Source organism: Hesperophylax consimilis, chromosome 9, assembly GCF_061612785.1.
Source record: "Hesperophylax consimilis isolate HC1 chromosome 9, BYU_Hcon_1.0, whole genome shotgun sequence".
In the NCBI taxonomy this organism is placed as follows: Eukaryota; Metazoa; Arthropoda; class Insecta; order Trichoptera; family Limnephilidae; genus Hesperophylax; species Hesperophylax consimilis.
In genome coordinates, this window is record NC_142844.1 from 22,309,193 (window position 1) to 22,320,712 (window position 11,520).

The following is an 11,520-nucleotide window of genomic DNA, read 5'->3' on the forward strand; positions in this document are numbered from 1 at the left end:
CTATTCAGGGAATTTCATATAATTACCGTTTTGGACCCACAAATGTATTGATATTATATTCAAAATAACATTTACATGAAGGAAGAAACAGATGCTGGTAACTCGTTCCACATACAAGCCGTCTTACACAAAAACGAGTCAAAGAAGCGCCCCGTTCTTATGAAGCCAACATCAACTGTGAACGGGTTGAGTTTCACACACATGCACCGTTGCACCGGGAATCAATGCTGCCAGCTCTTTAGAGCAGGCTCCATCAAAATACCTGTGGAACAGACTCAGCACGCCCATATTGCGTTTTGGTATTTGAAATGGCAATCAGTCTGTTAAAAATGGATTGTCAATCAGACGGACCGCCCTCCTTTGCACATAATCAAGCAGGTTCATTGTGGGGCTCCAGCCCAGAGGTGCCCCCCAAATTCAATTGTAGGGCATACTTGAGATTTATATGGGGTTGGCAGATGGTTACTATTGAAGAATCTGCTAGCCCTATACAAAACGCCTAATTTCTTGGAAGTGAAATTTACTCGGGCTTCTATAGAGCCCCGATATTTGAACCGGTCTGATATGATTACTCCAAGCATTTCAATGGAGTATTTATTGGGGAGGGTGTTTCCATCAAATTGCACCAGACAGCCATTGACTTCCTTCTTTGCCGAAGTCAGACACGCTCGGGTTTTCGAGACGCTGAAACTGACAAGATTGGTCTTACCCCAGGTGCTATTGTCAGCGTAGCAATGAATTGGTGGATATTCAACGAGATCATTGACGTGCAATGAAAACAGCCTCGGAGATAGCACAGATCTTTGTGGCATCCCTAAATTGATTTGGTGCGGAGAGGAAGCGGAGCCCTCAACTACGGTTTGAATTGTTCTTCCTTTGAGAAAATCAGCAATTCAACTATGCGGGGTTGGATGAATCCCATACGAATACTGAGGAAATACAAGAAGGCGCTGCAAAAAAGCACAATACGTTTGCACGATGATGTCATCTCTGATCCTGCGTGCCGCGTGAAGTCCCAAAAACCCTTCTAATGGAAGCAGAAAGGCTCCTCCCATTACCTCTCACTTTAAAAGATATGCAGAAACTTGAGTGGCAATCGGTAGACTGGGGAAATGCTCATCTCGTGCTCGACCCCGCTGAGAGCCAGCCTGGGCACTGCCTGCTAAACTCTGGTCCGCAATAGGATAAAGTCCTCCCACTGACACTGTGCCCACGTAATACATAGGTGTGGTCTTAGAGAGTCTGCGATGTGTGAATGCGGTGCGGTGCAGACCAATGGGTGGTCAACGAATGCTCGCCCAATTCATTCGAGATTTATGAGGTCTACAGTAGACGTGGGCAAAATTGAATGAATGTATTAAATTCGATCATGTGACATACTAGATAATAAATGTTAAATTTAAAAAAAATTATAATCGTTGACCTATTAAATTGCAAACAAGTCTTAGATGCAACTGTGCTAGCCTAGTCACTTTTTAACATATCGCGTGTTTTTTTTGTCAAAGTATCATATATTAATAAATTATACACTCCTGTCACGCATCGTTTTGAATGCAGTCTTCCAGAAAGACTGTTTGATATTGTTTTAATAGCTGTGAATAAAAAATTAATATGAAGAATTATTTTTAATTTCAGTTTTTATTTACACTAAATAAATACGAATAAGGGGAATCAGACTGAATCGATTCATTACCATTAATAAATCTGCCCATGTCTAGTACACAGTGCAATACCTGAGGTCCTAGACTGGCTCATAGACCCTTCTGACCCTCTCACCATAAGAGTAGGGGTTATGACTGCCTCAGAAACGTATGTTTCGATTTTATCCTAGGTATACCGCAAGAACGCATTAGTATTTCCCATCTCTATTTGACGTTCAAATTTAGTGTTTTTATCTGTGACTTCCAACTTCCATCACTTGCGATTGCGAACGAAGTTTGTATCAGTTTGGATTTTTGTAACATATAACTTTCCTGTGACGAAACGTTTGAAATATCAATAGTTTTGGTTGACGACATTGTTATCAAAAGAAAGAAAGTAAATCTTATGTTCGACATGAATTCTAAAGTTAATAAACGCACTAAAAAGCTTAAAAATCGCAGGAAACGTATGCTGCAAAGAAAGAGAAAACAAAGTCAATCAGACTTAAACCCAACGGAACAAGATTTTGCTTCCGCTCCACAAACAATTCCTCAGATGGTGAACTGGCCATCGGCTGCTAATTGTGCTCAATTTTCTTCAAGTATTAAAGAATGGCAATATAAACACGAAATTGCGTATTGGAGATCGAAAGCTGAGGCCTTGAATTATGAAAACAAAATACTGCACAGCATAGTTGATAATATTTATTTGCAAAAAAATTCACACAACAACGGGAATACCGTAGAAAGCAATTGTATAGATGAAGATGAGGAAGATTATGAAGATGATCCTGAAGTTGATACTGAAAAGGATGAAGAATTTTTGCATTTTCTGCAAGCTAGTGAACAGCATAAAATGAAGAGAGACAAGGCGAAAAATGATACAATACAACAAGATCTTACATTGCCTCCATCCAAACCAGTTGATTCAGATAGGTTAGAAGAACGCCTTCGCTTATATGGAGAATCTGCTACCTTGGTCAACGGACTCGAGACGAAGCTTCAACTTAATTTCGATTGTTATAAAGATTTACATAAACCTTACATGTGGCCCACCATACCGCTCAATATATAATTTGGTTAGCTTTTTTATTTTCATCAAGTGTTAACTTTTTTGATAAATGAACATTACTATTTTTAAAAATCAATAATGTTATCAAAAATTCCAATTTAACAACTTTAAAGGAGGAACAAAAAGCCGATGGCGATTTTATGCATACGGAGGACATTTGAACATACACAATGAAACTGTTTTTGTTGGATGATTCCAGTACATTGAACATTATTGCTTTATTCTGCCAATGTATGTTTATTGATGTGACATGCCAATGATATTTTGCAGTCTACGATAATGTATTATTGAAAATGCAATGAGTCTTATCTTATTTAAAAATAAATGTGTACAGTGAAACTTTGATTATTTGTTCTTAATTTGGCTTAGCATAGCGAAGTCCTGTTTTAACTCTGACTACTAGAGCATTTTGCATTTTGACTTTCTATAAAATTATTTGTTATGTTTCAGATGCATGTTAAAGATGGTAGCCTTTTAAACCTGTCGCGCGCCGCAGTAACCAATAGGCACGATTAAAAAAATCATTTCTCTTCATATAAATAGCTATTCTGGGGAAAATACTTGGATATAGATTTATACTATTTATATTTTGTACTATATTTATGAAAAATATATTAACATTTTTCCCAGTAAGACGGTACAATTTACAGAAACATAATTTTTCAAAAACAAGTAAGTTTTTATGAAAATAGATTCCACACCGCATCACATGACGAGTTAACGGTTGATAATTTTTTTTTTTTTAAATGTGATCGATCGTTGTATTGCCATGTTTATTAATTAAGTAGGTAGGTAGGCATGTAAGTACCTACTTACAAATCTAATGATATCAGGGGAAATTTTGGTTATGATTTATTGGGAGAAATTTGGAAACTTTATATATTTAAATACAATTTTTTTTTACTGGTGGTATAGATTCATATGTTCCTAAAGAAATTTCGCCCCTTTTCAGAAATCAATTTTTGTACACCGGTTGCAAAGTGAGTAATTGTTGTTGATCTTAATATCGTTATTTGGGGTGTTGAATATTTTAGGTGCGATGTATGAGTATTGTTTCTGTGAAGAGGTGGTTATTGTTATAAGAATTTCATTTTATATGCTTTGAGTATTGTATGTATATCTTTTTGTGTAGAGTTTATCAAACCTTTTTTCCAGATATGGATGAGAATTGTCTCGATATATAGTTGGCTCAATGTCTAGGACTGCGAGTTTCTTGAAAAGAGGCTTTGATGGAGGAGAAGGACTTTCATTTACAAGGTTTCTCTCAAAATCCATGAGCATTGAATAATATTAATTTATTCACTTCCATAGTTCACAAGTAAAACAAAATAACAATGCATGAAATAAAAACAGAAAAGACGTGAACATATTAATTAGCAATTATGCAATGGTCATTTATGGAAGATATTTGACCGTCTCCAGAGGGCCGTCAGGGGGGACTCCATCCAGACAGCCATGGCAGTGATGATTGTATTCTTAGATTGGCGTTGTTTGCACTATAAGCTTCCCATGCTATGCTCTGAAAGTGAAAGAGTGCACTTGTCCCGCCAGGAACATTTCTGAATAAATGTGTTAAATCTTTGGTAGTTTAAAAAGAGTAACATTAAATTCATTGCTCTTGTATAATTAGAATCCAATTTTCCTATAACTACAATTGTTGAGCAAAGATGAGTGACGACACGGTAACACCACTGCGGTTTGGAAGAAAAGCCATTTTGAAGAAAAAAATTCTCTTGTGCAGTATCCTACCCTATTTTTTGTAATAAATAAGTGCCCTGGTGGTTACCCCAGTGCTTTGAAGAATTTTTGAACTCATATCATGAAAAATATGTGTTTGTCATACAAATTTAGATTAGATGGGTTTGATTTTAATTCTTTAGACGTTGGCGAGATCTTCCAGTCAATTACTGTGATCGTCTGCAATTGGGTTATCAAACAAATTATTAGCATTGTCTCCGAGGTTGCTCCAGACATCTTGCTGTGATAATCTGCAATATTAAATTTACATACAAATTTTGTCTTTAGGGTGAACTTATAAAGAAACTTATTCAAAGTAGGGAAAATGTTTTAAATTTGTATTATTCTGGAACGCGTTTGACAATTCCAATTGAAGTTTAATAGGAGAGCGAATATATTTAACGTTAAAGAAACATCTAAATAGACTATTAGTCATTTACATTATTTTTATTGACTATAAATTTATTAAATTGATTGCAAAGCATGAATTTATTTTTACATTCTGGACATAGATGGCGGTAGTAAGGTAAAATTTACAAAACTCCGGGGCTGCCATAGACATATGAATTGAATTCCTATGTCTGTGGGGGCTGCCAACACGTGCAAAATAATAATATATTATTTATATTTATTTGCATTGGATATTCTTAAAGTAACTACTTTAAGAATACGTTTTTGCAAACTAGTATGCAAGTTTAAAAAAATCTGTCTCAGGTAGTAATTAATGTAATCTTCAGCATAAACAAAAATGTAAATGTTTGTTTGTTCAAAATCTTAAAACTCGGAAAGTTCTTCACCAATTGCTTTGAAATGTTGACACAACTTTGCATTCGAATACGCGCGTGTTTTATATACAATTTGAAAAACAGCGTGAATTTGAAAAACAGCTTGCATTTAAAAAAAACAGCGCCATATTTTGGACGTAAAAACAAAGCGCGCTATCGTTTATCTGTCTGCACAGACAGACTGAGCCACTGCAACGCGTGGTGGGGTATAACTAGTATATGAATAGATGAAAACCTAAAGCAAGTAACCTTGCCGTAGGTGGCGTAGCTAGATGATTTAAAAAATATCTATTTAAAACAGTTATTTTTGGATAGTGAGGAACTCAAGTCAATTTGTTTCATCAATAATAAACAACATATAACCACTATAGCAAACAAACTTAGAAAATTCATTTACTTTTTTAGACAAACTCGCTACTTTCTCAACCTAAACCAGCTCAAAACAATCTTCTATGCACTTTGTTAATCTTTAATAGAGTATGGTATCATAGCATGGGGAGGAGCAAACGCTGCCGCCATTGATCCAATCTCTAAAGCTCAGAAACTTATAACAAAGATTATCCTCAAACTACCGATCACAAGCAGCTCGAAAGAAATCTTTAGGAAAATCTGTGTTATGGACATTAGGAAACTTTATGCCAAAAACATACTAGCATACCTCTTCAAACACAAAACTACTTTTGACAGTGTCTAAACTGCTCGTGATACTAGAACAAAATGACATAATCTCTTACAAATCCATTTCGCTTAAAAAAACCTTTGGCCAGAGAAATTTTAGATATTTTGCAACAAGGCTGTATAATGCTTTCCCACATGCTAGCCATTAGACTGAACAATTTTTTTTGAAATATAAAACAGACACCAAGTCTTGGATCATCAGCCAAGGAAGATCCAAGATCATTTTTTCTATAAAAACCCCTTCATAAGTATGAACTCCAACTAGATGCTGATTAACCATTTTATCATTTATTAGTATTATTTATTATTTTTTATCATTTTCACATTGTCATTTAATGTAATGAAATATTATATTTATCAAATAATATGTTAACACTAATTTATGTATCCAATACGTCTGTCGCGACACAGGCATATCCTAGTGAGACAGACATCGAAAAGCACCTGTAAAAAAACTTTATATTTATGGTAAAAAAAATAAAAAAAATAATCTTAGATTTATGTTGTGATTAGGTACATTGATAGGGATGTCAGACCTAGCTGCGAGTATAAATGTAGTGGCTTGGCATATTTTAGTGGTCTTCCCATTGGGAATTTATGGCGACCGATATGCTGAAATAGGCCATATACTATATTTATAGCTAGGTCTGACACAGGCATGACTATTTTTATCAACGTATATGTTCTTAGAACGATAATTATCAAAGAAAAATAAAATCAAGGAATGCCAAGTTTAAAACACTTTACCTGTTTCAATTTTTCGCCTGGTTTTGGTGTATTAGAGCTTGGATAGGTAATGGAGATAAAAAAACAATAAAAAACCTATTTCTTTTACGAAATTTTATTTTATGCAAAATAAGTATCAATACATTTTTCACAAAATTGTACTGGAAACGAGGTATTTACAAAAAAACCAAACCTAGTCGCGCAAAAAACTTGTTTTTTCAAAAATATACGCCCCTTTACGACGTTCTACCTCGGTACCTATTAAAGATAGAAGAAAATTATTGTAATAAAAGATGTAGGTAATTTTATGTTCTACTATACTTATTTAAGGTTTTAGCCGAAATTTGCATTGGAAATGAGATATTTGGGAAAAACTAGATGTTGGCGCGATTTCGGCCGGTTTTTTCAAAATGGCGGCGTGAGCATAGGTTCGCCAAGGTCGGAAACTCAGATTTTACTTCAGGGGACCAGTTTATAAAACGTATAAAACTATTGGGACTAAAGGAATAATTAAGATCGCGAATCGCTAATTGCACTGGATTATGGGGGCTATCGCTTATTTTATATCCAAAATCATGCCATTATAGGGGATATTATATTGTATAGTTGACACATTCGCACAACACAAGCGGTTGGGAGAAGATTAAGATGGTTCGTTGTAAAGGAATATGGAAAGTTTCGGCGTTTCTTGTTTGAGGGTGATATTTTACCGAATTTCGTAAAATGATAAAAACATTTTTGATATACATGATTTTCCTCCATACCAGAGGCGGCTCTAGGGATTCAGTCGTGGTAGGTCATTTGAAAAAAATGTGTGACTAATCTTTATTTGATATTGTGAAAAATGCCGATATATTATTAACTATATCAATTTGTTATAGAGTTTTAGAGTCGCGGACTCTAAATAAATATTATGTTAATATAATAAATTGGAAATAAATACACAATCCATGTACTTACGGCAAATTATTTTTAAGATATTAAGTTTTAATGTAGTTGTCCACAACATTAAAATAAATAAAATCAGTGTTTGATTCTATTTGACAATGATTTTTTACGTTTTTTGTTTTGTTTCATTCTAAATCGATAACAACATAAATAATTATTCTAATCCTTTCCCGAACTATGCAATTGAAAAACAACCATTGTTCCACACACTACAAGCGTGTAAAATGAAAAAACGACATTTGTTTATGTCACCATCTCTGTAAAACATATAATATTCACCGTGTTGTCTCCCCCACGGTCATGACCTAAGCGTCCCTAAACTTTCTTCGGAAGCTAATTTTTACTTCGACGAAAAATATAGTGCCATCTCGTTTATTCTATGGCGCGCGTAGGGACAGAAGATGCCAAATTGGACATTCTTTAAATTGACCCAGCGAATCGTGTGGACTTGTGAATGAAAGCTTCTATTAGAGACAACAGATGTCACTGCTAGTCACTCGCCGCCGCCGCTGTTTCGCGTTACATTTTAAATGTTTTGATGCACATAATTGATTATTATATTTATTATTGTTGTCTTATAATTTTGGGGGGTCAAACACCAATTGACCTAAGAGAAGAACCGCCACTGCTCCATACAGAGTTTGAAACACACGCACCTAACCCTTTCCGGAAATTAATTCAATGTTATTATCTATAAACAAAGTTTTTTTAAACGCAGTAAAGTCACGAAACGCTTCTGATACCAACTTACTTTAGGCCTACCAGCTATGGTTTGTTACGCGCTTAAAGTTAGTAAGGTAGGTAAATCTAGCTTGGTACAGGATTGCATAATAATCTATTCGAGATGCAATCAGAATTGCACGTATTTCTACCTGAATGCATTCGGTGCCCGGTCCGGTGCTTGCTTTCACTGGGTTCTCCATACTCGCCCACACCTGCCGTTTTATTAGATGCGGACGACAATGTACGCAAATGATATTGCATTGTTTCGGGCTTATCGATCTGACCGTTGGCCTTTTCGCGAGGTGTCGCCAAACATTGATAGACCGGTATATCGAATTAAAAATAATATATTGTCATGTCGATAAAGAGAAAAACACTCCACACACCGAAAAGTCCAAAACCATAGAAATTATAAAATCGAAGAGATGGGATCAAGTTTTAGGTACCTACCTACTTGAGCGATACAACAGGAAAAAAAAACGGGGGTTCTATTTTTAGTAAAATTTTTAATGCATTGGAACAGCTACACAAATAAAAATAAAATCTAGCAAAATAATTTATTTATTTATTGGTAAAGGTAAGAGACAAACAGCTTATACATAAAATACAAATATAAATATATACATGTTAAAAACAGTCAAGCCAAAAAAGTCTCCTATGTTAATATTGATTGGAGATGGAGTTTTATTACATAAAAAAAAAATATATATATATATATTTTAGGTGAGGAGGGGAGGAATAGGAATTTAGGATGAGGATAGGAGATGCTCTGTATACATTCCATACTACAGTATTAATTTTCGATCGTACGAGTTACTTCTAATCGATATTTGTGAAGTGTATTGCTAAAAATATCTATGTTTTGAAATTTAGTATTATATTGGGCACATATACGTGGAATTGGTAAATTTTTTCTAAAGTTAGTTCTACATGTAGGTAAATGAAACAAATGGGATTGCCGTGTTGATCTTGTTGGAATATGAATATTTATTAAATACATTAGCTCTGGTGAGTCGAGGCCATTGTTAAGAATTTTAAATAATAAAATTTGGTCAAAAACCAAACGTCGTGTATGAAGTGAGTTGAAGTTGTGGTAATTAATAGAATCGGCGTAATTTGAGAAATGTAAGTTTTGTTTATAATTAATGTGTTTAAAATTTTTTTTTGAATTCTTTCGATTCTTTCAATGTGGGCTTGGTAAAAAGGAGTCCAGATCGGTGTGCAGTGTTCTAGGTGGGGACGGATGAACGCTGTGTAAAGGGAATATAGAGTCTTAAGGTTGCGGAAAGGTTTCGTTAAACGTATTATAAATCCTAGCATTTTGTTGGCTTTGTTGATGATTGCATCAGTGTGTTGAATGAAGTTTAATTTCACATCCAGTATTACCCCAAGGTCTCTGATAGAATCTACTTCTTTGATTTGTGTCCCGTTTAATGTATAATCAAAGGAAATTTTATTTTTGTTACGTGTAAATGATAATTTATTGCACTTTGAGGTATTTACTACAAGTTTATTAAAAAAATATCCCACAAAGGCAAAGCCTGTATTAAAGAATGTAGTTATTATAACATTTCTTTGGTTTAAGAATAAAACATAAAAATAAGGTGAAGATAAAAATATATGTTCATATAATATTCTGCTCTAAAATGATTTCGTAGTAAAACTATGTTGATTTTACCCAATACTCATAGTTAATATATCAAAGTACTTAATAGCATATCACAAAGAAAACGTTTAAATAACAGATTTAAATAACAGAAGAAGCAGTACCTATGTATTAATAAATGGACATAAATCTAAAAAAATCCCTGCGTTGTCGGAAATTCCCCTGGGGTACAATTTTAAGACATTTACACAGGTTTTAAAATATTCATGTTATATTTAATAACTTCGTGATGATTTAATTGAGCATTATTGTTATTACGAAAATTAACACTGATGAAAATTACTTAAATTATTACTAATTACTTAGTTATATTTGAGTTTTTCAATCAACTCCAAACACTGTTTCGATCGAGCCTACACGGAGAAAAAATACTGACATAAATATTGCTGATTTATTAAGAATCTCTTCAAGTTATTCGTAATCCGGTTAAAAATAGGCTGTAGGCCCTTAACGAATGAATTGATAGGTTTCCTGTTAAACTTTTATTAAAAGAGGAATGTACTATCGCGATGCGGAACACGTGTCCATAAAAATCAAGGCTTGTTGCAGGTGCATAAACTCGTGTTGCGATATATTAGGAATGTACTAAAAGTTTAACTGGAAACGGCCTGCAATCCCGTTTTTATCGGATCACGAATAATTTTCAGAGATTTTTTTAAATAAATCAGCAATATTCATTTTTAATAGGGTTTAATCGAAACACACTTCCCCGTCTTCTTTAAGTGTTTAGTGTAGCTTATCTGTACGGGTATTTTTTTTTAGGAACTAGATACATTATAATTGAACTTTTAAAAACATTTTACCTGTAAATACAAAAGATACTTTACTACACGCAGTTAAAGAAAAACTGTTTTAACCAACCCCAGTATACTCAATATACCCTATAGCTTGACAATGATAATTTTGCAGTCGGTGTCGGTATATTGGGGATACCAGGGCAAAATAAATCCCCGAATATCGAGTTCGGCAAGCATTATTTAAAGACGAAGTTTTCTATTTATATATTAAGGCCAATTGCATTACAACAATAAAAATTCAAGCAATTTTTAATATTATTCGTATTTTTGAAACGACGCGTCCCGAAAGCGATTTCAAACGAAACTCAATCCCCAAAATATCGTTTATTTTTTTTATAAAACAAAATTATCGGGTATAATTTACTAATGTAATTAAAAAAAAACATTCAATAGCAAAAAATCAATTTGAAAAAAATACGAATAGCACACGCATAGCAGACGGGATAAAGAGGCTTACTAAAAATATTTCCTACAACTCATAAAATTATTTTTCCCTTGATCATTCTAATATTCAACGTCATTCGACTGTCTGTTTTGCTTAATCCAAATATGTTACGAAAAAGCAACCAGTAAAAATAAAGGTTTCCCTGTAATACATCTGACCAAACTGAATAATTATTTTTCTAATCAAAAGGTGAAGCAAAAATTTATTACGTATGTGGTACTTTGTTTATGTGTTTAAATTATAAAATACTAGCTGACATGTACCGGGCGTTGTTCGGGGACTTATAATGGTTTGGGGTAAAGT

At 34.0% G+C, this 11,520-nt stretch overlaps 1 protein-coding gene across 1 annotated transcript; it reads left to right on the forward strand.

The window, feature by feature from the left end:
- The first annotated feature begins 1,918 nt into the window (after positions 1-1,918).
- Positions 1,919-3,055, forward strand: LOC149421068 (uncharacterized). Its single transcript, XM_089635363.1, has one exon. It carries the CDS (start codon positions 2,047-2,049, stop codon positions 2,713-2,715), a length of 669 nt encoding a protein of 222 aa, XP_089491489.1. The 5' UTR covers positions 1,919-2,046; the 3' UTR covers positions 2,716-3,055.
- Positions 3,056-11,520: the final 8,465 nt, after the last annotated feature.